Source organism: Diachasmimorpha longicaudata, chromosome 12, assembly GCF_034640455.1.
Source record: "Diachasmimorpha longicaudata isolate KC_UGA_2023 chromosome 12, iyDiaLong2, whole genome shotgun sequence".
In the NCBI taxonomy this organism is placed as follows: domain Eukaryota; kingdom Metazoa; phylum Arthropoda; class Insecta; order Hymenoptera; family Braconidae; genus Diachasmimorpha; species Diachasmimorpha longicaudata.
The window spans coordinates 5,807,680-5,834,788 of NC_087236.1; the positions used below are offsets into that span (position 1 = coordinate 5,807,680).

At 39.9% G+C, this 27,109-nt stretch overlaps 4 protein-coding genes across 9 annotated transcripts; 1 reads left to right on the plus strand and 3 right to left on the minus strand.

The window, feature by feature from the left end:
- Window positions 1-338: 338 nt before the first annotated feature.
- Window positions 339-17,709, minus strand: LOC135167823 (LIM/homeobox protein Lhx5). Of its 4 annotated transcripts, none has more exons than XM_064131401.1 (8): window positions 15,567-15,707; window positions 13,191-13,383; window positions 6,569-6,801; window positions 4,853-5,053; window positions 3,047-3,288; window positions 2,309-2,597; window positions 1,906-2,094; window positions 339-1,428 (listed from the first exon to the last, which is right to left on the minus strand). In XM_064131401.1, the coding sequence occupies exons 1-8, from the start codon at window positions 15,613-15,615 to the stop codon at window positions 1,307-1,309; spliced, it is 1,518 nt and encodes a 505-aa protein (XP_063987471.1). In that variant the 5' UTR covers window positions 15,616-15,707; the 3' UTR covers window positions 339-1,306. The 4 variants fall into 4 exon arrangements, with proteins under 4 accessions (XP_063987471.1, XP_063987469.1, XP_063987470.1 ...); XM_064131399.1 differs by having other exon boundaries at window positions 4,853-5,074; window positions 15,567-15,706; XM_064131400.1 differs by having other exon boundaries at window positions 1,906-2,073; window positions 4,853-5,074; window positions 15,567-15,705.
- Window positions 17,710-19,377: 1,668 nt separating this feature from the next.
- LOC135168058 (mitochondrial fission process protein 1) lies at window positions 19,378-20,930 on the minus strand. The gene is made up of 3 exons (XM_064131904.1): window positions 20,738-20,930; window positions 20,337-20,464; window positions 19,378-20,259 (listed from the first exon to the last, which is right to left on the minus strand). Exons 1-3 carry the CDS (start codon window positions 20,790-20,792, stop codon window positions 19,957-19,959), a joined length of 486 nt encoding a protein of 161 aa, XP_063987974.1. The 5' UTR covers window positions 20,793-20,930; the 3' UTR covers window positions 19,378-19,956.
- Window positions 20,931-20,995: 65 nt separating this feature from the next.
- LOC135168050 (N-acetylglucosaminyl-phosphatidylinositol de-N-acetylase) lies at window positions 20,996-22,627 on the plus strand. Its single transcript, XM_064131895.1, has 5 exons — window positions 20,996-21,474; window positions 21,694-21,775; window positions 21,908-22,104; window positions 22,196-22,326; window positions 22,410-22,627. The coding sequence occupies exons 1-5, from the start codon at window positions 21,162-21,164 to the stop codon at window positions 22,548-22,550; spliced, it is 864 nt and encodes a 287-aa protein (XP_063987965.1). The 5' UTR covers window positions 20,996-21,161; the 3' UTR covers window positions 22,551-22,627.
- LOC135168049 (neuronal membrane glycoprotein M6-a) lies at window positions 22,628-27,060 on the minus strand. Of its 3 annotated transcripts, none has more exons than XM_064131892.1 (5): window positions 26,547-27,060; window positions 25,741-25,874; window positions 25,449-25,631; window positions 25,215-25,365; window positions 22,628-25,149 (listed from the first exon to the last, which is right to left on the minus strand). In XM_064131892.1, the coding sequence occupies exons 1-5, from the start codon at window positions 26,548-26,550 to the stop codon at window positions 24,836-24,838; spliced, it is 786 nt and encodes a 261-aa protein (XP_063987962.1). In that variant the 5' UTR covers window positions 26,551-27,060; the 3' UTR covers window positions 22,628-24,835. The 3 variants fall into 3 exon arrangements, with proteins under 3 accessions (XP_063987962.1, XP_063987961.1, XP_063987963.1); XM_064131891.1 differs by lacking the exon at window positions 26,547-27,060 and adding an exon at window positions 26,056-26,458; XM_064131893.1 differs by lacking the exon at window positions 26,547-27,060 and adding an exon at window positions 25,978-25,999.
- Window positions 27,061-27,109: the final 49 nt, after the last annotated feature.

The following is a 27,109-nucleotide window of genomic DNA, read 5'->3' on the forward strand; positions in this document are numbered from 1 at the left end:
CCAGTGAAATTAGTTGACTAATAAAATGGACCCAGAATTTTCTCTGATAATTTACACCGATTTTTTATATATTTCTTGTTATAAAAAATATATATGTAAAAATATATATATATATAATGTATATATATATATGAGTGTCAAATAATTATGAGATATTAACCCGGTTCATTTATTAACAACACAATAAAAAAATTAATTATGTAAAAGTCAAATAATTCCAAGAAACCTTTTTTGGAATTTTTTTTTTTCAATTCTCGGACTTACAACCTCTGCTTTTGGCGCTGACCCATAATCAAGTCCCATTCACATCCACTAGAAAGGGAATAGGGTCAAGAAACCTGAACAATTACGTACGGAAATACGAGGTGGTTTATTATAATAATATTTATAATCGAAGATGCATCAGCGGCAATAACTCACCCACCGACACAAACAGAGCGAATATCCATTCATTTTTTGTTTCAATATATATAATTCTTTATTCTTTCTCCATTCACAAACTCCCTCACTCTCCCCAAATAATCAATTAAATCTGCCATATATTTAAATATTTACACCGATAGCCGTCTCAACAGTTACTCGTTACACGTCCTATCATTAAAATTTTTTAGTATTTATAATTAAAATGACAATTAGTACAATGTTCTTTTTATCCTCATTACTGAGTTAAGTTCATACGTGTCTGTGTGTCAGTGTAAATTTTTAGATTTTTAATTTATCTCTGATCCCTCGTGCAATTTTTCACTGTTTATTGCACGTGCGAGACAAAGCGATTGATTTGTTTTTGTATCTACAGAATGCCGCCATAATTAACGATTAATTATAATCAACAAGGGGGTGCGGCGAAGGAGGGGGGTACATATTACACGATCGGGGGGTTTAATTAATCTGATTTTATACACAATCATAATAATATCTTTCTCATTAATACAGTAATAATAATTAATATTGCCAAGTACGTGTGACAAGTGATAAAATAATATCAAATAACCGAATTATTATCGTCACAACTGACTTAAATAAATCGTCAGCAACTCATAATATTAATCAATAAAATCAATAAAAATTGCAATAATTTTATATAATACAAAACAAAAAAAAATTGTTAAACTCGATTTACCGGGACGAATTCACTTTTATAGACTCGATAGTCTATCACTCCTTATTTCATTTAAAATTCATTTACTTTGTTCGAGTGAATTTAAATTATCATCTGGACGCTTACGAATAGCTTCAGATGGTACGTTGAACGTCGGGTTTGGTAGCAAAAGAAGAGGCCACATGATTAATTAAATGTAAACTCGTTCTACCAGACGAGGCCCTCGTTCTGCATCTGGTGTTGCTCGGGAAAACCACCGCCACCACCGCCTCCACCGCCACCCGGACCACCACAATTTGCGCCCCCACTGGGATTACCCTGTCCACCACCTGAGGACAATACAAGAAGAGTCCGATGGTTAACACTTGAATAGGGTGGGGGGTGAAGAGGGAGAAAAATAAAAAAAAAACTTTGCAAACGGATTATCGGAGGATATTTCCGTTATCAATTCAACTGAAATCCGGGGATTTACGCGCTCCACTTTTATTTATTTAAATATTATAATATGGGGTTGGTCGAAAGTACACGACAATTTCATTGAATTTGTTGTGCAAAAACATTAATAGCGATTGTTGCACAAATTAAGTTGATTCAGTAATTCATTAAAATTCGTGGAATTCATTTTGAGGAGCGGAAAATTCGCAGGCGGCGCCACAATTTATTGAATTATGGGGTGAGATAATTTTGAAGGGGGTGTTTCCTTGGGGACTAAGGCCCAATCGAGAAATAAAGTCTCGACAGGATCGGGTGACGATGATACCGAATAATAATTGAGAGATGATTTTGAATGAGTTTTTGATAATTACCCGAGGGCGCTAGAAACTCCCCAGGGCTTCCACCCGAGGTCGGTTGAGGCCCTTGACCTGGAGGCCCTGTGAGGAACTCGGGAGGACCACCAGCGGCTCCTGGTGGTGGGTATTCACCTGCCACCGCTGCTGCTGCTGCCATTCCCGCTATACTGGCTGGATCCAAACCTGTTACAAACAGATTGGGAACTGTCATCAGATTACATCGGGCCTTGTTCACATCTCCGAAATTCTGGGACTTGGGTGAACTAAAAAATGTCTTCATCGTCTCAAAATAAATACAAAACGAAGCGTAATTCCCCTCAAATCAATGTTTCCCTTTCAACACAAGAAGAATAATTTTTTCGTGAAGAGAACAAAGTCAGTCCGCGTTTTGTGAAGATAATCGTCGGGAAAAACTCACCAGGGTTTCCCGGGCCGGGAAAGGGCGGTCCATGCGGATGCGGTGGTGGATGCGCTCCGAAGAACTCGTGGTGAAAGGCCACTGGGCCACCGTAGGGAAAATCAGCGAATTTTTCGCCGGGAAAGTAGGGAAAACCCGGTGGTGGGCCGTCCTCACCGCCCAGCGCTCCGTGATTTAAATTCAGGGGAAATCCCCGCATTTTCCTCGAGCCGTTGAAGAAGGGACTCCTGCCCATTGTCGTTAATTGCTTCAGCCTACGCTCTTTACTTCTTTTGTTTTGAAACCAAACCTGAGGACGACAATAAAAAATTGGAGTTTAATGACAACGAGGCCTCGAGGGTGATTTTATCAAACTGATGACAAAATAATAATTTAAGTTATAATTTCCTCCTGAACGTAAGTGAAACCTTCGTCCCTTTTGCGCCGTCAGAAATTTATTTTTAAATATTTTCCCGACTGGATCACTGATAAATATTTCAAGGATTAAATACGAAACCCTGCGATATCAATTGTCGGGAAATTTCTGGTGAAAATTTCGTTCCTTTCTCGGCTCTCAGATTTTTTTTTTTCGATTTCTACCTGTCAATTATTGCTAAATAATTTTCTATCGCGATAAACCCACCGGGAAGTGGGCGCCTAATCCATCAAAACTGTCTTAAACGCGGTAAAAGGCGCATTACGTAACCGGCGCCACGATCACTCTCTCATTAACCCCTGAATATTTTTTATTCACCGCACCTGTATCACTCTCATTGGCAGACCAGTCTCTTTCGCCAGTTGTTCCCTAATATGTCTCGTAGGTTTCGGCGTTGCCGAGAACGCAGTCTTGAGTATCTCCAATTGTTTCGCCTTAATAGTAGTCCTGGGTCCCCGTCTCTTGGAGCCAGCACCCCCGTCGCCACTACCACCCCCCGCCCCACCGTCAGGACTCTTGTTCTCCGTCTGACTATCCCTCGTCTCGGGGTCACCATCTAAAGATCCTGGAAAAATCGATCAGAACATTCAAACTCAAATTCAAAATTTTTCTCTAAATAAAACCAAAATCTCACAAATGAAATTAAATTTATCTGACGTCACCCCATCGAGAAAAAAAATTTTCTACCACTCACAAATACAACTAATCATCACAGTTAATCATCACCACTAACAATAAATTCCAATTGATGATTAGAATTAATTAGATTATAATATTCGTTCGCATCGATCACAACGAATTATAATTAATTCCACAAAGTTTTCATGAAATAATAGTTTATAATTATAATTATTTGTCAAATAATTTCCCTCGCGATTACCCCTCGTTGCCCCCGTCAAATCAAACGTCCACACCATCATTAACAATTTTTCCAATTACTTCAACCCCCTCAATGAAAATAATTCCAACGACATGCAAATTTCGTTTGACTCTTAAGCTGCACAAACAGTTAGACAGCAGGTATATCCCAAGGGCTCTCGAGTGATTATGTATACGTATCCGTTACCCATCGACGCGCCGACAATCCTAGGGGGTCCACCCAACCCCAACCACATACCCCCGGAAGCTACTGATACAACCAACCCCTCGTGCTGAGGATTATTACCAGAAGAGTGGATGGCCCCAAACCAATGGGGCAACATCACGATAATCTACCAAAATTTCTAGCTGAAAAGCCCAGGGTGGTCCTCACCGCGCCCGGGGACTGAACAAAAAATATGTTTGGACAGTGTCACACCGCACAGGGCACAACCCTCGCCCGCACCGATGCCCTAAAAGTTTTATCGGGGACAAAAGCTGAGGCGAGTGGATGGGAACACTATTGTCATCAGTAGCTTCACGATTTTTTTTTTCCAGCCCTTTGTTTTCCTCGGGTCTGTTCTCTTCGGCTGGCTTCTCCCTTCTTTGGGGGTTGATGGAGGGGAAGGGGAGGGTATGGGGAACAGGGTACCGAGGCGTAAGATGGAGTTTTGGGTATCATGCACCACTGGACTCGAGAGTGAATCGTGTTTGTTGATTTTGGCTTCTGGAGCGTGAGCCATTGGGTCCAGGGACTTTGCGATTAGGGGCACTAGGGGGTGAGAAAATTATCCAGGAAAAATAGTCCACTTTTTCTTGAAGATTGGGGGTGAAAATGGCGGGGGATTTTTTAACGCGTCATTTTTATTGACAACGAAATGGAATTTTTGAATTTTTAATTCCAGAATCTGCGATTTATATTTTTTTTCGGGTAAAATGTTAAAAAAAATTAATTGCAAAGCGAAAAAATTGTTTTCGATATTTAATTGAGTCTAGGGAACTTCAGGATTGAACTGAGACTGCAATTAATTAATTAAAGATAACGAATTTTCCATTTTCAATGAATCTAATTTTTTTTAAGAATAAAATCTGTTAAAAAAAATATTAAAAAACGAAAACCGTCGGAGGAGTCCCCAGGTCATGAACCGTACAGATATCCTGATCTTAGAAACTCCCTCTGGGGGTGTTGGACATATTTCTCTCTCCTGAATGTGTCGTACATGAAAAATTCAAACCCCAGACTCGCAAATAAAAAATATCCTCCGACTTACCCTGATCCTCCGAGTCCTCCTGCTTGCAGGAGTCACTCCCCAGGGGTATATCACCCCCATGAACAACCGATTGATCACTAGCACTCCCCGGTCCAACCCCATGTCCCCCCAGATGTCCACCGCCCCCAGCATGATGATGATGATGTCCACTGCCGTCGTCATCCTCATCCTCCGAGCCGGACCCCATCAGGGAGTCTCCACCTGTCGGCAAAATCGGCGATTCTTTTACGAATCATCGAAAGGTTTTTCAAAGGTTAAAACTCGATTCTTTCGTCCATCAATAAAATAAAAACTATTCCATTTTTTTAACCAAAAAAAAAAAAATGAAAAATAATGACGTTTGGCGCCTGATCGGCACGTTCTTTTCGGTGGAGTTGCCTTGTGGTTTATTCCCTGCGGTTGCCTGGCGGCATGCGACAAAAGGAAACCCACTGCGTAACGTAACGACCCCTTCGTGGTTGGAAAAAAAAAAGAATAAAAAAAAACCCGCGATTGAGCCGAAAAAAATGGAGTTAAAAATGAAGATGGGGTGGGGTGAGGAGAGAGAGGCCCTCGCTCCAACGCTTCCCCCTTTTTTTGGGTGATATAAGGGCTATGTTGGTACAATCATATGCAGTGTTTTCACAGCTTGTTCACCCGTCGGCTGCGTTTCACCCTGAATAAAAACTGATTCGAGAGACTCCGTGGAATAACAGGGGATGAAATATTTCTATGACGCGTTAAACCGTGAGATTCATTTAATTTCAATGTAAATTGCACTTTTTTAATTCAATAAATAATACGGGAAAATGTTCGATGAGAATTGCGGAAGTCGATAGAAATATTTTGGGCCTTAAAAAAAATTGCTGGGTATTTATATTAAATTTAGAAATTATTATTAAATGTGGGGAATTAATTATTCGTTTTTGACGAAGGGAATCTTTGTTTAGTGACTGATTTATTTAGGCTCATTATTTTTATATGGTTGATTAACACAAGAACATGGGGTTTTAATTTTTTTAATTAAATCCTACGTTAATTGACCGATTTTTATAATTTTTATTCAACAAAAATTGGAGTCTTTCACTTGAAATATCCGAACAAATATATATCGATTAACCCTCAACCCACCCAAAATTAAAAACTAATAACAGAGTTCCGTCGTTCTCCAAACTCTTCACTGATCTCAAAAAATCGCGTAAAATATCCCTAAAAATTTGATACCCCAGTTCACAGGTAGACTTAACAGTTTAAATTCTCTCCCCATAATTTTCTCCATAAATAAAATCCTAGAAATCAAAATTGTCAGGCGGACCATAAAAAAAACCTCAATAATTCCACCTGACGTCTTACAATGTATATCTCCACCTGTTCCCCGGATTTATAATTTACAACGCCTCGTAAATTCGTCAGAGCATCCAATAAACCTCACGAATGCCCACAGTTTGATATTCAAAAGAAAATAGTTAAAAAAAAAAAAAAAAAAAAATAAAATGAAATCATCCCCGAAACGCTGAACAACTGGTGAACCAGAAGGCGGTGAAAAAAAAAAAATATATGAATTTCTGAATAAAAAAATGGTGCGAGTCACCGAAGCGTTTTCTAATCCTCTCGCCATCAGAATGAGTGAGGTGAGAGGGTGGCAGGGGGTGGAGGAGGGGTTGTGTAGGCAAAAGACTTGACTCTTGAAAATGTGCCGTATCTTTTCCACTTGGATACGCCCGACGGTCGACTTACCATGATGTCCATGAGCGTGATGGGCGTCCGGCAGGGGCTTTCCCGACAGGTAGTCGTTCTTGCAGACAAACTTGTTGTCATCCAGCACGTAGAGCTCCTCACCAGTGCTCAACTGTTTTCTACATACCAGGCAGGTGAAACAGTTGAGGTGGAAAACCTTGTCACGTGCTTTTCTCACTAAATCCTGGGGGCTTATGCCCTGCATACAACCACTGCATTTTGTCCCGTATCTCCTGGAAGACGTGAAAAAAAAATCAAATTATCACGTGTTTTTGAATTGAAAATTTTTTGCCGGAAATTTTTTTTGCCGGAATTTTTTTTTTGGGGATTATTTACTCGGAACTGGGGGTTCTCGGTGGTTTTTATTTCATGTACATTGGAATGGGTACATTGGAATTATGTGGATAGGAGGGAGGGGGAAGATGAGGAGATTTATGACGATTAAAAATAAATTATTCAGCAATTAGATCCTCGTTATGAACAACTTTGTTGAAAACATTAATTTTTCCCGCGTCATTATCGAGATAAGAGGTAATGAAAGTGTGAAACAGCAATATTTTGTTGTTTTGATAATCACAGATAACAATTCAACGTTTGTAAAACAATAATAACGATTTTTTTCGTGACTTTGGACAGAATTTTTGAAATTTTCTGTGGAGTTGGGTTGGAGTCTTGCGAATGGTCGAGTGACAACAAAATCATAAACAATTGGACGTTATTTTAACTGAATATGAGCCTGTAGGATAAATTATCTATTGACTCGAAGAGTCGAGGAGAAACCGAGAAAAATTAAATATTTATGTTCGACCGTTGCCGTTAATCAGTTTTTTCCATTACCAAGTGCAGACGCGGTCTCGTCTCAATCCAGGTATTACGATAAACTCGAGAGGAATACCAACATTTATCCGTCAAGGAACGTTGCTACTCATCCACCTGTGACATATTTTTTCCCCGCAGAAGAGCTCGCCGTCAATTGGCAATTGCGTCTCACCGAGTAAAATCCTCCGCACTCCCCTCTGAACGGCAGGAAAAATTCAGTAAAAATTACCGTACCATCGGTGATGACTTCTTGCTCTGATAATTAGTTTAAACAGCTGTCCGATAATTTTTCCCACTGGTCAAATAAATTTTACGGCAATTTTCCGCGAAGGGAGAGAGGGAGCGCATCGCGTTTATCAAATGGTAGAGTTTTTCGAGTCGAATTTCCTGTCCGTGAATTTTTGAAATTTTATGGACACTCTCCTGCGATGATAATCGTAACGAAAACAGGTGTGACGAAGTGATTATCCGTCGCACGAAATCGAAGGAAAATTCGTTTCGCTGATTAAAATACCGTAAAATAAATAGAGTGGAAACACGAGGAGATGCGATGTATCGGGGAAACAATTGTTCAAGTTTATTTGAAATAAAACTATTGCCGCGAATTTTAATTACAACTTCGGTGGACGATGAATACAACAAAATCCAATACGACGGGAGAAACATTGAGCCAATGAACAATGCTATTTTAACAATGAAAAATGAATTAACTCGATGAATTTCAGTAAAAGTCGAAGTGCGATGAACGTGAGAATAATTAAAATGTAGATTCCTATCGAATAATTTTAATTGCACGAAGAAATTAATTATTTCAGTTGAATTGAGTGGTTTAGTGGAACAAGGAAATATTCATTCCCTCCTTCAAGACAAATTTAATAACAATTATTACATATTTTATATAAAAAATATTTTCCATTGAATTATCATTCCGATTTACCGAATGTTTAAATTAATCTATTTACCATTCAACAATCTAATATTCACCGGAACATTCTCAACATTCATTTACCAAAATTTCCATCTCCCTAAAATTAAATTTCCAATTTTTTTTCAATTATCCCAATTAATTCCACCTAATGACCCCAAAAATCCGAAACCTATCAAATAAATTCCACCAAAAATACTTCTTCTCCCCCTCCTAAATTCCCCCAAACCCCATAAATTTATCGAGTGTAAAATCAAAATTCCGCGAGAAAAATTTCATCAAATCCTCCCCCTCCCTAAAATTCCCCCATCAATTACTCATCACCTTCTACTAGACCGCAGGACCTCACCCAAAAGGCCGACGACTCTCCTCTCACTCTAGAGAGAAATCCCGTCGGAATTCCAGAAAGAAATATAGACCAGAGGTTCCTCAAAAAAAAAAATCTTTAAAAAAAGGGGTGGGGACCCGCGGGCAACGATTTGCTACGGATCGCCGCGGTTTCTCGTGTCCCCTGGACATGTTCCTCTTCTACGTACGTCGTACACTCGGGGCCACGTCCATTCCCCTGTCCATCGTCTGTCGGCCCCTTGTCCCACGGATAAACACTTTTACGTTTGTGTAGAAACGTCGAGGGGGCAACAGGAACGAGGGGGGAGGGGAGGAGGCACATGACATACGAAACAAACGCTGTGAAACGCATTTAATGGCTTCGCTTTTCCGCGCACATGTACTCGCGTAGTTTTACCCTTTAACACGATATTAAGGGGTGATTCCACATGCGGATACCCCTGTGTACTCAGTTGAAAGGCGGAAGTCCAAGTAAAGTCATCGTCTCGGTGATTTCATACTCCTGACGGAGATTATCGTCTTTTTGCACGTCACGAGGATGAAAAATAGATGAAATGCGACTGGAGAAAAGGAAATATTGCGATGCAAATTGCAATCCTGTGGGGGAAATGAAATTTTATATGAATTTTTCATTTTGAATTGTGGGAATAGTCGCAATCATTTGTTTGGAAAAAATGTAATGATGGTAGGAGAAAATTTTGAGGGATTTCCGGTCAAATTTTCTGGGGATTTTGGAAAATTTGCTGGAGTTGAGGGGAGATTGACGTTTAAGGGAGTGAAATTTTCAGTGTCAGCACTGGATTTTTTTTCTGGTTATTAATGTCAGTTTTTCTAGAAAAAAATAAAATTCTGGATTTTTTTTTTGACTGGGAATACGCGGGAATTTCAAACACAGTTTATCAACGAAAAATAATAATTTTAGCATGAATATTTTTTTTTTCATATATGTAATACATATAGAATGTCATACGTTACATAAAATGTAATGGCGGAGTAGAAAGGCCCCGAAAAATCGTGAAATAATTTTTTAGGATTAATTTTTTCTTGAATTCCAGACAAAATGAAATATAAATTATAATTTTTTACGGTTCCTTCCATTTTATGGCATGTTCTGTCCCATTTTCCCTCGATAAACCCCATATTTGCTGCATTTGGACAAAGAGGGGAGGTCTGACGGAGGGGAAGGAGTTATTGAAAGCCCAGGGAGGGGGGAAACACGTGGGGATCGAGGAATAACACGGAATTAACGTGCCGGAGGATCATCCGTCATTCCACAAATCGTTAGGCATTAATGCGCTGATAATTTCGTCGGGGAAATAAATACTCGATGGTGAGAGTGTGGTGGTATCAGCTGACTCTGCGTTTATAAATCAGGGAATGACAAATCTCGCGGTTCGCCGCAAAACAGTTGGCTCTTTGATTTTTTTACGGCGGTCGAGAGACGGTGGAAAGGTCGTGGGAAGGTTGTCAGGGTTTCCGAGGTTTTCAGGGGGTGGAGAAGCCTTCGGGGAGTGGTCCGAGGGTAGTCTGAATACTCGGGATCGAGGGGTAATTAAAGTAGGATATTTTAGAAATTTTTTAAACAATTTTTCCGTTCAATTAATCTTTTTTTTAATTACCGTATATTCAGAAAAATATTCAAACGAGGACGAATTTCCCACCAAAAAAAATCTAGGAAAATTCGGAAAATCACAGAAATCCCTCCCAACAGCTACCTCCCACCCTGAGGGGGTGAGAGCAACCCCAATCCCCTGATATTAAATCCCACGTTCCACATCACGTGGAAAAATTCCGAATGGGCCAGTGTCCCGGCGATTCAGCCTCCAAAAATTCAAAAATAATAACCAGAAAAATCCAATGAGTTGTCGAGGGGGTTGAAAATAAAAAACACTGGGAAGTAGAGGATAACCGGTCGTGGCCAGACAGGATCGTAAAGATCCACGCGACTGAGGAGCGCGAGAAGTTAAAACTCCCGCGGCACCGTTCCCCAAGTTTCTTTTCTCTCGAAGGCATCAATTCTCCGGAGGGTTTTCGTCCCTCTCCTACTCCCTCACTGTCTCTCTCATTCCCTCGTTGAGTTTGCATTGAAAACGCTGAGAAATTCAGGCGCAACTCCACACGGGGAGAGAGCGAGAGGGGAGGCCTATCCTCGCACACGTCTCCGGGACGCTGAGAACGTGGAAATATAATAAATGTACCGTGACGAGTTGGGCCCTCATTCGTGAGAGTCCGTTGGGCGTGACGGTTTTTCTGGATATGCGAGAGAGACGGAGATTCTAGACGCCGTCTTGCCCCGTCTATAACTATTCCAGGAAGGTCGGTGGCGATATGAGACGTTTGAATTTGGATAAAGTCGACGGGATCTTGTGACTTTTTTTTTTCTCATCCTCCGGGGGGAGGAGGGGGGGGGGATTATGACAGACGGGGTAACTGACAGGGTCACGAGGGTGTCAATCAGGATTTTTTAAAGGGCGACTTGACGTCCCTGAGAAGATTTTCATTGATTTTAGTGATTTTAATGATTTTAATGTTTAAGAATTTATTATTTTATTTGTAGTTTTTTGTTAATTGTTATTTTTTATTTTACAGTTTGTTAATCAGTGGAGTGGTGAAGTGAGTAAGGCGAGTGGCTAATAGTGGATTCCAGGTTTGATTGGCGATGGGGTAAAGGGGTGAGTTCCAATAATTTTATTTGTATTTCATCTGCGTCTCTTTTTTTTAGTTTAAATTTATAGGATTTTATTATTTTTTTAATTTAAATTTTTGAGGAGTTGACTTGATTGTTATGAGAGAAGTGGAATGAATGCAGGAATTAGTGCAATTAAAAAATGTAGTGTAATGAAGGGAATTAGAAACTTCCGGGTGATTTAGTAAAAATCAATATTGAATCACGAGGTGTTCGTGGAAACGGGGAAAAGGCGGTGTCGGTGCCTCGGAAAATCAAGATAAATGTTTATAACAGTGACGGCACACTTGCAGATACTCGGGATTGATGAATGACGGTCTTTGTGATGGTCTGCCCTTTTGATGGCTGATGAATTCGCTCAGTGAGCGGCTGCATGATGCACACTGACTCTGTACTTTATGAGGTACTTCGTATCCTCAATGAAAAATCCAGTGGTAAACTAGTTAATTCATTGCGGGAGCTACTGACTATTGCGATAAACAACGAAACTCTCATTCAACAAAAAATTTTCATCATTTTCCTCCCCACGAGGAGAAAAATTAAAAAAAAAAATTGACCCGCAATTTGAATAAAATTACCCGACCCTTTCGCAACATTTATTGTCCATTTCTATCCTGTGCAAATTCCTCTCTTTTAATTTTTCTCGGTGCAAATAAATTAATTAAAAAATTAATTTCATCCCTCAATCGATCGCGTCTTTCTCGAGTGAAATAAAAAATCAGTTGATGGAAAAATAGTTCAAAATTTTCCGCCCTTTCCCCGATTTTGTAACGGAACAATCGACCGACCGATCCACTCACAAAAACGAAAGTGGAATGGACCAAGATCGACTTCATAACTCGACTAATAAAAAATCCATAAAAATTGGCCTGAATAACACCGAGTCAGAGGATTACGCCGGTTGTTGAAGTGTTGCCTTTTACGAGAGGCCAACTCCCACGAAAATGTCAAGGTCTAACACATATATCGAGCTCTCTCTCTCTCTCTCTCACTCGGTTATATATTTTTTTTTCCTTCAAAACTCCAGTTCGATAATTTCTCAAACGACCTGGAGACTTTTTTTTTACTGGTGGGGAAGTTATTCTACGTGTGTCGTAAAAACGTCACGGTGACGCCGACAGAGAGTCACACTTATGGCTTTAGCCGCTGTTGAGTTCACTGATGAGGATAAAGATATATTGAGGGGAGGTATAATATCGGGAGTGCCTGATAAATCTGATTTTATTGGAGGTTTTTTTTTAACGGAATGGGTGAAATATTTTTTTTTTTATAAATCACCGGCGCTGTTTGGCAACAAAAAACGACCACCCGTGATCCGCAACAGCTGTATAATCGTGATTTTTTTATTTGTGGAGATTGTTTGTGAATTATTTATGATGTCGCAATTATCGAGCGTGTTCAGCGTGTACGGAGACTAGGCTACATCGTAATTACGATCGAACATTGTAAAGGGGCAGTCGGTCGTGAATGAAACATGAAAAACGGGGAGACATGAACGAAGAAAAATATTCAATAAATATTACGTATCTTCGGTAATTTTTCGAAGGCAAATGTCTTTCATGAGAAAAGTTCAAATGATATTTTACGGAATTTTTCCGAAATGTTCTGTCATTTTTACTGAATATTTATACAAAAATATTTAATTAATAATTAATTGTGTCAATTTTCCGAAAAAAAATGATCGTACGATGAATTAAATTCTCCCGATCACTTCCGCAGTCGATAGATGAACTTCAGGTTCGATGAAATCAATAGTTGGACTGCTCCCATCGATAATTAATATATTTTAATTTGAATTAATAACTCGACTACTGATCGAGTGAATTCGGAACTCGTGAATTTACCTGAAGAAGTCGTTTCGGCAGAAGATCTTGGAATCTCGGGAGAAACACTTCTCCGAGAGCTCCACCTGACAGTCGAAGCATCTGACGCAGTCGGTGTGCCAGGCTCGCTCCAACACGTTCACCAAATATCTGTCCAGAATTGGCTTTCTGCATCCTGCACAGGTCAGGAGCATTGCCAGACCGCTGCACCTCCCTGCACACATTAAATCACCATTTTTAGTTGCCACCCGAACTCGCCGATATAAACATAAATAATTGATCATACGCAGAAACAAATTTTGAATAAAAATTATCCCTTCAAAGGGCGAAAAATTAGACTTCGGGGGCTAATTGTTGTGATACAACAACCCTCATCCCTCCTTTCACCCCCTAGAGGTCTCCTTTCCCCCCAAAAGCTCCTCCCGCATAATTATTTATAAATAATTATTGTTTTCACTCGTTTTTTAATGCCTATGTCCCCTCCTGAGTTCACATGCCTCGCGTGGTATCTAGAAGTCAATCAATTCCTCATCTTCCGAGGAATTCCCGTTTCTCTCGCATAAAAAAACACTTTCATTATCAATTCAAGTGTATAAAAAATTAATCTCAAGTGTTGTACCATTTGTACAACATTTTACGTAATAAAAATCACCGTTTTCCATCTTGAGACGTAGTTTACAGTCTCAAGAGCGTTTGGAAATTCTCGCGAGAGAGTAAAACATCCTGTTACTATTTTTTTCTGTCAATCTTGATTAAATTATCGATCAATCACGAATCAGTGCAACTGTTGATATTTAATATCTAACCAATAGCTTTTTCAAATTTCTCTCGAAAGGCAGAAAAAGAGGTTAAAATATACATTAAAAACGTATAAAAACTTTAATCGTAAATTGATAATGTTAGTGATAATAATAGAAATGATTTTATAGGAAAATCTGAATTTTAGTGTTAAAAAAATGACAAATGGGAGAAAAAAAAATTACAAAACTGTCATCAACGAGACAACAGCCAATGCCACTCTCCTCCGTAAAATTCATAATTTATTAACAGTCTGTCAAATGCCAACAAAAGCCCATCTCGTTAATAACGTTAAGTCACAACCCAACTTCCAGGAACAGCTCAAACATGTCAACTGTATTTTTTACCCATAAACTGAAGCAAAATGAAGCAAAAATCAAGTGACGAATGCCCCGTTCCGGAAGAGCACTTCAAAATATGCAACTGCATGTCCTCGAGTGAAGAGAGAGAGAGAGAGAGAGACAGGGAGAGAAAGAGAGAGAGAGAGGATCGCAAAATTTGTCACTAGGAGTCACCACACCACACGTGTGGTCTTCCCCGCCCTCGGTTTCCGTGAAGACCCATTTTCGCGAATTAATTAGACGAGTTTTTTGCTGGATGTCGTCCCTAATGAGCGGTTAATCACTGCGATAAAAAAAATCCTCGAAAAAAAAAATGGGGATAAAATTGAGAGACCGATAAAAAAGTCGGAGAGGGGGAATCGACTGAAAATCGTGAGTCGAGTCAAAATAGTGAGGAATTATCCTGACAAGTGGATTAATTAATTAATGAGGCAGGCGATCAACTGCGGAAATTATTGTCTAGGATAAAATATGAGAATAATTAATCCAACACTCATTACCGCTAATTAATCAGCTGGATTTTTTTTTTATTTCGAATGAAATCATTGCGAGCATCGATTGAATGGTAATAAAGTCAATTGAAAAAATTGATGACGCTTGGAAATGATTAATTCGGTTTTGAGTGACACTAATTATGTCCATACATTTGCTCTCACAATAAAACTCATCTTTATAACTCAACATAAATGTCACATTTAATCAATTTTGTTCGAAGTTAATCTTGCCAATTCATTTGTGATTGTCTGCCCATCAGACGATGGAAATAAATATTTAATAATATTCATATTTATATTTATATTAAATATGAATTTAAATTAAATATTTAAACCCCGGAAATGACCGAATTTGTTGAAATCCCCGTTCTCCCTAAATTGACTGAAATTTCAATGGTAATTTCGCCAGCCATTGCACTACCAAAAAATATTAACTGACAGTCCCAATGAATTCTGCAAATTAACCTAAAACTTCCCCTTCAATTAACCGTCAAATACACAAAGAGAAAAATCCAAAAAAATTCCAATTTCCCCCGTGAAAATTCCGCGACTTTTTTATAATTATTTTCCAACATTAACTCAAAATTCAAGGTCATTTGTTAATCCTTCTCCAACCCTTCCCCTCGTCCACCATTCCTCCAACTTTTCTCCCCCTCCAACCCCTAATAACTGACTCCTAATTTTCATTTTAATCCACCAGTTGAATCCCCAATTTTCACTGTTACCATAATAATAATATTATCAAAAATAATTCGTCAATTAACCTCTTCTCCCCGTATCCAAATGCCCTTCAAGTTCCTCTTTAATCGCCATATCTCGCCCCACACAACGAACTCGAACGTTTCATCAATTTTCTTTGACGCTTAACAACTGTTCGCCAACGCTGTGCCAGAGGACTAAGGTACTGCCAGTGGTTTTCCAACTTTGAAACTGGGCGGAGCCAAATCCCCTCCCCCCCCATCCTCCCCCACCCCTATCGATAGTCCTACGGCTACTGGCGCCGTCAGCGGAGCAACCACCCCTTCTTCCGCCTGTCGACGGTCCCTGCCCTCCACGTTCCTCCCCTCCAAAGCCACCGACCTTCACGATTTCTCAATTTTTTTTTTTTTTTTTAATCACAAGACAAGAATTTTAACCGGCGACTTTGATAATTGAAACCAAAATTTTCTGACCATTTTATCACGGGCTCCAGTACCATTCAATCGACGACGAAGTTGTCGTGCTGTGTAATTGAATTAATAGTTTGGACGAGATTAATTAATGTCTTTATCACCCGCGAGTGTCACTCGAGTAATATTAATGAAGGCTATTACGGAGGTGTCTCTATCGTGATTTGATATAAATATATCATTTGTCGTTGATATTTTTTCTAATGAGACAGCCTCATTTTTTTTATTATCAGGGGTGTTCTGAGGCACAACAGTAATTAATAAAAATATTAACAATGAGATTATCATAATACAATGTCAACAAGAGAAAGACGATTTCATCAAAGAACATAAAATGGATAAAAGTTGATAATTATCTCCGGAAAATAATTTGTTATCAAAATTAACGCATCTTAAAATTGAAAATACGTTCAATAATTCATAAATTATTGTCTTGTAACATTAAAATAATTTTTTACTACATGAAAAATCATTAATATCACTCTCAGGATATTTTTCTACAAAAAAAAAAATCTTCAATTCCTTGAAATTATTTAATTGTTTCGATTTTTTATGGTTTTTAATGGATTTTTGACATTAAAAAATCGGTAAACAACGAAAATTGATGTAAATAATTATTAATAAAAGGGAACAGACTCCTAAATAGATAATACAATCCCCTCAACCCTCGGACATGGGCCCCATAAAAAAAATTTCTCCAATTCATCGACTTAATTTTAAAACCCCAAATGACGTGTGAATTTCCAACGGAGTTGGGCTTTTATGGCACCGTAATCCCCCCATAAAAATCATCAAAAATTTATAATAATTCCTTACCAATATTATGGGCCTGGGTGAGAGCAAGAGGAGCACAGGAGCGAGGACCCCCCAGGGTTGTCTCCCTAATCCTCGGGTTGTTGTTGGCGCCAACCCCAGGGGTACCTCCCCCAGTACTGGCCCCGTACCCCTCCACCTCCCCAGCCACGGCACCGGCCGCCCCTGCCCCCACTCTATCAATGTTCAGTGGGCCCAAAATTTGTCCCTCAATCGGCCCAAATCTCTCGAATAGTCCCGAGGGCCCCAGTGCACCCACTTTTGCTGATGTACCCCACACGCTGGCCAACAACACTCACTGGAGCTCCCTTCAGAGCTCCAATCGCCGAATTAATCCAAATAAACAAGTGCGATCACACTCACAACACTGAGGCACATCAACAAATTACTGACATTAAAAATATCAATAAAAATACGTTAAATATCTCACCCGTCCAGCGAACGGACGGATCGTGCGGACTCAGCGCGTGTCAGGACGAGATTTTCGGGCCGAAAAAAAAAATTATCTCGCAAGCTCAAGCTCACGAGAGTTGTGAGGCTTCACGATCACTGATCACTGAAATATGACATCCACCACTGGAAATCACTGGAGCCCGAGCCGCGCGATGCGACGGATCGTCCACAGCATCTCACCACTCACTAAAAAAGCCGCCGGCTCACAATCGGCCCGAGTTCACTCAAATCCCCCGGAATTCTCGCAATTCAATTCCCGAATAATTGACCCCCGATTTATGTCGTGTCCGTCAGCGGGCGATTGACATACGAAAAAAAAAAAAAAATTTCTGTATGCGATGTTCGACGAATCCCGGAGCGCGCTCGCCTCGAGGTTCGCCAGCCGACTGGCCGCACCTGCGGCCTCAGACCCCCCCGCAGCCGCTCGCAGTTACTCCAACGAGTGAGCCGATGATAGGCTCCGCCCACTGGCACTCGCGCACCCCCGTATACCCGGCGCCCATTGGCGGCTGCGGGGCGGCAGGGGGCGGAGCCAGAGGCCGACGCACACTGTGACATGGCCGCGGAATGGCTGCGCACGGTGAGCATCTTGGATCCTCTGATTGTTGGTGGGAGTGGGGGGAGGTGGGGACTACTGAGCGCGACAGTAGCGGCTGCCGATGGTGCCGCCTCGTGACTGGACGGCTATCGATCCCCGGGTTGTGTCTGGCTCGCTCTCTCGCGAAAAGGGCGCCGGAGGTTTGTCTCTCTTCGGGGGATTTTTTTTTTTTAAACATCGAGTGTATAAACGGCTACTGAGAAAACGCCACAGGTTACCTCGATACCGCAGGGAGATTCTCGCGTGTCTTACATCAAATGAGGGGGGATGGGGGATAGATTTTTGGGTGGGGTGGCGACGAGATTTATGGACGGGCCGAAAGGGTGATGAATAAGTCGAATGGTTTTCAGTTTTCAGGGGATCATCGGGGGAGGAATTGGTCAGGGAAATAATTTCAATTTATTTTCTGGTTTTTGAGACGTGGGGGGCAGCGATTTTGGAAAAATTTGGGGATGAAAATAGGAAAAATAAGTGGATTTCTCTCCTCTCAATTTCCCCTGAAAAATTTCCCAATCAATACCCGAACTTCACTTCGATAATTTTTACTGAATTTCCGTACAGAAATATCTCGTCCTGCACGACTGCAATTCCTCATCGTTTCGACCTTTTTTCCGCTCCTTCTCCGCTCACAAAATTGAATTACATGTTACAATGCTAAACATAAAATAACGGAAGCGTCACGTCAAGCCATCAGAAACCCTTGAGTTGAATCTCTTCAGTGAACGGTAATACTCATGGGAGACTGAAAAAGCCGCACTTTCCCATATCCAAATGTCCATTTCTCTGAAATAGAAACCACATTTGAGATTAGACACATGAATGAAAGTTCCAGTAGTACGTGCTGGCTTTACACCCGCGGTATATTTTTATTCTAATGGGAAAACAATAATAATATCGCTATTTCACGAACACACCTGACTCGAAATCGTTTTCAGTTATTATGCGCCATTGTCCTGTGGTCGAGTTAGCCGCAAAAACTGATGCCCCTGTGTGCACATGGTGAATGCAATTTTCACGCGTTTATCTCTCGCGGTGGCGAGACAATTATCTCTGGCTTTGCATGGCATAAAAATACCCACCACCGGTGCCTTAAACCACTAAAGAGAGATAAGACTTTCTGGCAATCAGCACAGTAAAATGACAATTACGTACCTGAGAATTTTCACGATAAAATTCATTTGCAATTTTATTTTTCTGGATTTTTTTCCACTCGGGTGACGTTACCAGGGAATGGGGAAAATAGTTGTACTGAACTCGCGGTTTTTAATGTTGAAAATAAGCGAGTGGATTAATTACGCGAAGGCGTGACTTGTTGGCAAGTGGAAACGGTTCGTCCCTGGTCAGACGGTATCACCATCCGGGAATTATCCACTTCAGGTGGGGAGCGACACACTGCGGGCTCGGGAGTAACTGAGTGGCTGCTGGGATTGGGGCTCACATGATAAATGACGCAAAACAAATTTAAAAATAAAATTATTATTGAATTCAGAGGCTTTCATTGTTTATTGTTTATTGGGGTAATTAGGAAAAATTTAGCAGACAAACCTGGCCAGAGATTTTTATTGTATTTGCGTTAAACTTTATAGAAAAAGTAAATAGGATGCGATTTTTTAAAATACATTCTATGGAGTTCTATTTGTTGCTTAACTTTTTACTATTTTTTAACTTTCATTGACTTGGTTCTCGTGAATTCCTCCTAAGAATACTAATAACGTTAAATAATCTGGAATTTCATACATGAATTCGTTTCTAGACTAGAGTTTTGCACACTAGGTAATAAAAAAAATCTAGTGATGTCAACGTCAACAATTCTATCTAATTTATTGTCTAATTATTAACAACTAGGAAAATTGTGAAACGTCATTAACGTATTACGTCACACCATGAGAGGGAAGGCCTCAAATGCCTCCAATTAACCCTTTCGAAACTGAAAAGTGAATTTTTAATTTTTAATAATCAACAATAGGGCAGCGTGGGGCGAAATGGCACGCCTTAAACTAAAAAGTTCATTAATAATCCCAACCGACGATGACGTAACACTTGAATGACTCAAAAAATAGTCTTACTATTATCTAGCAACTTCAAAGTCTTGAATAACAACATCTAATCGATCTACAATCGTCAATCCTCTCTGTTCTCATGAGGATGGTATCCAATCCACTGTCTGATGGTCAAATCCATGGCATCCTCAACGGCTCGATCAATTGGCCTGATAATCAATGGAATTGAGGCAAGTCCGACAGCAGTGGTGAGCCAGGGGCTCTTCATTACAATACTCGTGGCAGGTCTTTGCAAAAATCTAACACCAGCGCAAATTCGGTTTATCACGAGACCTGGAATTATCACAGATGCAAAGCTCTGCCAGATGAGAGTATCCGTTGCTGACAACAACACTCGTTTATTCTTTCCTTCCCCACTTTCCTTCTAAAATAAAAAATTATTGTCTTGGGACAGGGAGATATTATTTTCGTTAGTTTCAATCAATTCAGTAACGATCTTACCGAATACTCCCTCGAACCCTTGTGTATGGTATCAGCCAGAACATAACCACTTGCAATTGCGTAACTCAACCAGACGATGGACTTAGGGATGAGACTTCTGAACGCTTCACCAACTTCATTGGTGTACCCTGAGGCAAAAAATAATGTTATTGTATTGTAAAATGACAAAAGCAATTCCCTCGACCCCCTGAGCTCGTCAATCTTCAAACCAATGTCTTGTACTCCATTGTTGGAGATGTAATCGATTCCGATCTCCTGAACTTCTCAAAATAAATTCTTTAGTCAACTTCCGGTGGATCTTATCGAAAATCGACACCTCAAATATTCATTATCCATAAAAATCTAACGAATTCCCCTCCCCAGCTTGTCAAGCGAAGAAAAATCACCAAAAGAAGACTCACCCAGATACCTCAAGCTCGTATCCCTATAAACATCGATTTCCTTCCCCTCCTTCATTCTAATCCCCAACAACGACGATCCCAATTGTTGTTCAAACCCAAAAATACAACCTAACCAACAAAAAAAATTGGTTACTGATCAATAGAACTGAAATTGCCGCTCTGTCCTCTCCTTTCCCCGCGTCCTCTGGAATTCCCTATCCTGGGGACTTTCCCACTGTCATGATCACCTGACGTTGCAGTGGGTCGACATAACCTAAAAGCAAAGTGAACTGCCGATGATTCCACTTTCACAGTTCTCGATCTCTCCCGGTTCACGTGAACCCCCTGCACTCTCCCTCGGAGGTGCAATGGTGCCGGGAAATTGGTGAATATTCGCCGAAAGTATCAACAAATACGTAATTATTTAATGTTTTAATGAGGGAAGATGCTCGACATCGACACAATATATCATTTAATTGGCGAACAAATTAATGGTATTGGTGACTGGTGGTGGTGGTACGTCAAGGAGATATCATGGCAATTAATTCTTGCACCAATAGCTTACGTACTCGTATGTATATTTATTTATCAATTGCTGAAGAGGGTTTGTCATCGAGCATGGCAACTACCAGGACCACCAGGCAGACTTCTACTTGTAACAGCACATCCAGACGATGAAGTCATGTTCTTTGGACCAATGATATATTGGCTAACTAAATTAAGAAGTAGCAATGTTTACTTGCTGTGCTTCACCACTGGTACTTAACAATTCCCATTGCTTTTTTGGATTTTTCAATATTTATGTTAATGGCTCGGTAGGGGGCAGGGAAAATTTGATGATGTGTCACGCCCATAACCGTCTTTTTTAATTGAAATTAGTGAATGATTTTGTTGGAGAATTTTGTAATTTTTCTGGCTTTGTCCTGTTGGTGGCCAGGAACATGATGATGTGTTTCCATATATGTAGTGCATTGTAGGTGGACATAGGAAGAGGAAACAGGAGCTGTGGTCTTGCGCAAAGATCATGGGCATTCCTGAGGGAAATGTAACTATTTTAATGTGAGTTGACTACATTTTATTTATTAATTTGTTGAGATGTTGCCAATTCAATCATTTTTGCCACGTAAATCCGATCGGTTAGGAAATGTCGTTAAGATGTTGTTATGTTTTTAATTAAGGTAATTCTTCCAGGAATTCAGAGCTACCTGATGACCCAAAAGTACAATGGCCGGGAGAAATAGTGGCGGAGCATATTTTGCAATATATAGAAACATATAAAATAAATGCAGTAGTTACCTTCGACAAGCACGGCGTCAGCGGGCATAAAAATCATATATCGTTGTTTTATGCCGTTGCATCGCTGTGCATCGAGAAGAAAATACCCTCCTGTAACTATTCTCCACCTCCTACACTCGAGTAATGACCCACCCGAGCGTCAACACTAGATCCATTTCATTTAATTCACTTCATTAATTTTAGATTGCAAACTGTACATTCTGGAGTCTGTTAACTTGATAAGAAAATACGTTCAGCTTTTGGATCTTCCCATTAGTCTCCTGACGTCTTCCTACTGGTATTTAGTCACTTATGAACAACGTAAAGTCATTCACGTAAGATTAACAACAAATTCTTTGTCCCAATTTCTCGAAAAATGACCAGAAGTCGGTAATTGTTAATACTCAATTTTTTTTAGAGAGCAATGGCGGCTCACAAATCCCAATACGTCTGGTTTCGAAAGTTGTACATGCTCTTCTCCAGGTACACCTTCATAAACACCCTCCAGGAGGTGAATGCTCTCGACGTGGAGTTGGATTTTCAGTACGACGATGATTAAAAAAATATTTGTAAAATTTTTCTCCCATGTAACTTAAACTGTAAATAGACCGAATAAACCAAAAATTTCTGTACACATTCTGCACTGCAATATTCATCTTTATTACCTCATTCTGAAGTCGAACATTACAATACGTACCTGAACGCAAACACAAATAGCGATTCAGGTGAATAAACATTAAATCTCGATTTATGAACGATAGTTGAATAATCTCTCTCTTTATATAATGCACTTTACTCATTTATTTTGTAGATGGAATCTACTCAAATAGAATTAACACACATTTTAGACGTGTCTTAATGCTCAGTACCATGTGAGGAATGAATTTTAGCTGTCGTTTGATATGTAGACAGTGTCGACAGTTTAAATCGATTAATTCGATCATTTGTACGTGAATTTTTTGATCACCGATGATTTTTTCTTCGTTTGAGACAGTTAAACTCACCTAACATTGACAATGTCCCTAAACATCGCAGAGTCTCGATAAAGCAATAATATATTCATTATTTATCTATATAATCTATATAGAATTGCATCTATAATTTATCTTCGTAATGTTTTTTTATTGAAAAATGCTTTGAGCGAATGAGAACGCAATGAGAACAGATATAATACTTTCTATATGGACGTATGTCTGAGAATTCTCCTTTAACACAACTTTTGACTCTTTAAGCTCCTTAATTTACCCAATTCATTTAATTTGATAAATTTGGCACAGCAGTAGTGGTACTTTTTGAGAATAAACTGCTCGGGTGGAGTGAAATTTCTCGTGGAGAAGTGGTGATTATCTTAATTCCCAAAAGATTAATTATTCAATCGGGGAAGATGTTCACCCGAAGGTGATCAAGCTGTTAATGAGTATTCAAATCTTCCCGTGAATCTCTTTGTGAGGTAAAATCTCTCGATATGGCCTAAAACGATTTTTTCCCGCAATAATTATCAGGTCTGATTAAAATTTAACTTCTACACCACTTCCCCACTTTGAACTGTTCATTCGATAAAATTAATGTAAAACAGGGTTCCCAGTTGGAAACAAAATAGGAAAATTGGGGAATAAATGACGTAGGCAAGTGATAAAGTTGTGGGATAGGCCTGCGAATATCTTGAGCTGCTGAAAAAAAATGTCATGATTCCTTTCTCACAGCCCTCAGATTTTTCGCTCTCATTATAATTCCCTTCTTCATCACTCGACTACAAAATTCATGAGCTTAATTAACTCCAGTGGAGTATTATTAAAAAATCGAATATAAAATAAAAAATTATCGCCAAATTGTGGATTATTGACAGCTGTATGAAATTGGCCTTCGAGATTATTTGTGTTTCTGATAAATTTGTACTTATTGTAGACAATGTTCTTGGTTGTTGATTAACCTAGTACAAGTATAATTGAAAATGCAATGGATACACCAGACCGGCCTTTTTGATTATCGCAATCAAATAATCCCCCCTCCCCCAATCCCCCTCATTAATCTCTAATTTGTTATAAAAAAATATAAATGAACACACTTTGTGCAACGAATGAATAATCGTACCGAATATCCAATGAGCAAACGTCATTGTCAGTAGAAAAATAGGAAATTGTGGTACAACTTAATTAATACTTCCGTGCGAGTTCGTAGAATGCAATGAATTTGTGCATTTCGCAGTTATAAAATTATATAAATAATTTGCCAAAGCTTAAGATTAAATAAACCTCATGTAATGCACAATCGTCTTTCACGTGAAATAATAAAAAATGAAACTGGAAGATATGTTTAATTGTCACGTGAGGCTTTTAAAAATTATTCAACTCAGCGAAATGATTTCCACATCTCGTTACCTACGATATGACCTCCACTTATCGATTTTTAATTACTGACTTCTCTTGACATGTTTTTTTACTGATAATTACCAAAAACGTGAATTTCGCTTTTCCAACATTTTCTCAGTATCTTTCCTTCCCGCAAGATCTTCCGGTCGATGGATCCCCAACTGAATAAAATGATTTTTCCTACTATGGTTTAAAAAGATGAAGCCAAACCCTCTCGAATTCACAACGAAAAATGCAGAAAAATTATTTCTCTCATTTTTTCGCTGAATCAAAAATATCTTTGACTTCAAATTCTTCTTTGCCTGCAAGTGATATCTAGGCACCTAATCTATAACGATAAGGAATTACCCGAAGAGCGATTGATGTTTTACGGCGATAGAGATTCATTTACCTCCCCCAAGTGATTTAAAATAAATGAATATTAATGTGGGAGACTTCAAATGGGGGTCAGTGCGAAGATCTCGCGGGCTGTGTCCTAGAACCTGTCTTTGCTGCGATGATGGGTGAGTGTGCCCATCCCATGCTGGGGTGACTCCCCATCACCAGGATCCTGGAGATACTGGAGCTCCTGAAGCTCCTGAAATTTCTCGTGATCGCGAATGTGAGCGTAATTGGCTGAGAGACACATCAGGTAGTGGACGAGACTGAGAATCACTAGCATGGAGGCCGCTGTTGCCAAAATGAACATGGACTCAGCCTTCTCAACGCCGTCCTTGCAGAAGTCCTTTATTTCCTTGGGGCCGCAGATCTTCAGATCTTCGTCCCTCATGTTGCTGGGGAACATGAAAGCTGGAAAATATTTTTCAAGATGAGCCAACGACAGGAGAAGAACTATTTTAACAAACGTATCTTACCAAATTGGGTAAAATTTATACAATCGGCAGCATCCTGTATACGAGGATTTCCACACAATCCCCAGAATATCGTGAAGATCGACGTGGTAATGACCAAAAAGGCGAAGATCAATAGCCATCCGAGTGTCAGGACATAAGTAATCGTCATGAACTGCAGAAGAAAATAAAAAATCAAGTGAATCGAGCCCCAAGAACTCCTCAGAACCTAGTGCTACATATGTCAAAGGTATTTACCACAGCACAAGTGATTCGACCTCCAACCCTAGCCCTCCAGGCCCGATAGACTTTGTGCCTTGTAGCACCAGTGGCGAGACAGCCCACACAGAGTATCATGAAGCCCAGAGCAGCCATACAAGCACCCAGTGTTGCGAAAATCACCTGCAGGGCTTCTAGCCAGGGCAGTCGAAGATAAAAGACCTGCGGAGGAAATAAAAATAGTCGAATTAATTCTACTACTCCTGGTATTCTACGTCGTCTCCGAGAAGAGGCTGGAGAAGTACAAAGACATTTTTTATTTCATTCATACCTGCTGCATCATGAGTGTTGTGAGAGTGGCACCTCTGTACATGGTGCCACAAAATATTCCCACACCCAGGCAGCACATGATCGTGGCAATCACGGTGGCATAGGGCACCCTGGACATGCAGTCATTACACATACCTGGAATAAACCAATGGAAATAACAAATTGTTCGAGGGAAATGTGAAAAAAAAATAATAGAAAATAAATATAATTCACAAAATATTATTTTTTTACGAAAAACCTTTTGTCAGAAAAAACTAATTAATAGTTCTCTAGCCCGAAAAAATATTTTCAATCAGCGTTGGCCGCCCGGGCTTACCATCGTCCGAGATATCATGCAGACTATGTTCTGAATACCTATCAACACTAACAGCACTTGCAACTCTATTCCTCAATGGGATCCTCACGATTTCCTCCTCTCTGGCACTACCGTACCTCTTCCCCATGATACCCTTTATCCCTCCAAAATGAAAATCAACAAAAACCGATTAAAGAATCTCGAAGTCACCATGAAATCGTCCAAACTAATTCAGCAATCGTTCCAGTCCTACGATGACTGATCTATGACTAACAAATTCCCCTTCCCTCGTAGTTCTCAAATTACCAGGAAGGAAAACCAATCACAGATAATCGTATCACCGACAGATCGTGTTATCACCACGAGTTTCGATAAGACAAAGACTAAAACACGACTACAGACAAGTCTCTCCACTTCTCCATATCGCAGTGAAGTGTGAATCCTGAGGACTGAGTAATGCAAAAAACCAGAAGTTTCCAGGTGAAACAAACGTTAGTCAGTAATGTTCTTACCCATTGTTGATGGTTCTTGATGTTGAAAAAAGGGTGCGAACGCTTCTCCAGCCACCGAACTCTATCCTAACCTCTTCCAGCCACTGACACTGATTTCACAATTGAAGGACTGTCCTCTCCCTCAAATATCTCTAATAAATACCATCCCACACGCAATTACGAAATAAAAACTTCCAGGACACGTCACAGACACTTGTTTACTCTCTCATTACACCATAACGATTGAGGAAACAGTAGCCAACAGATCTTGTCGTTCCTCTGGGCTTTGGGAGGGATTCAGTTGATCATTCAGACTGATGAAATTGTCTGAAAATCCCTGATAATCCTTTCTAATGAACTTTGAATCACAGATCTGTTATTATTCCAGGAAAACTGTTTTTATTTTCATTGGCACGCAAATGTCATCGGACTCTGCGCACCGTGTTGCACTCAATGAATCCAAAATGGCGGATTTTACGGTGAACGGAGGGACTGGAAAACGTTGGGCTGTCGATGTTGAGTCGAGGTGTAGTGCTGAGGGTTTTGTCTGGGAGTGAATGGCTTTTTGTGGCCTCGGAGTCATC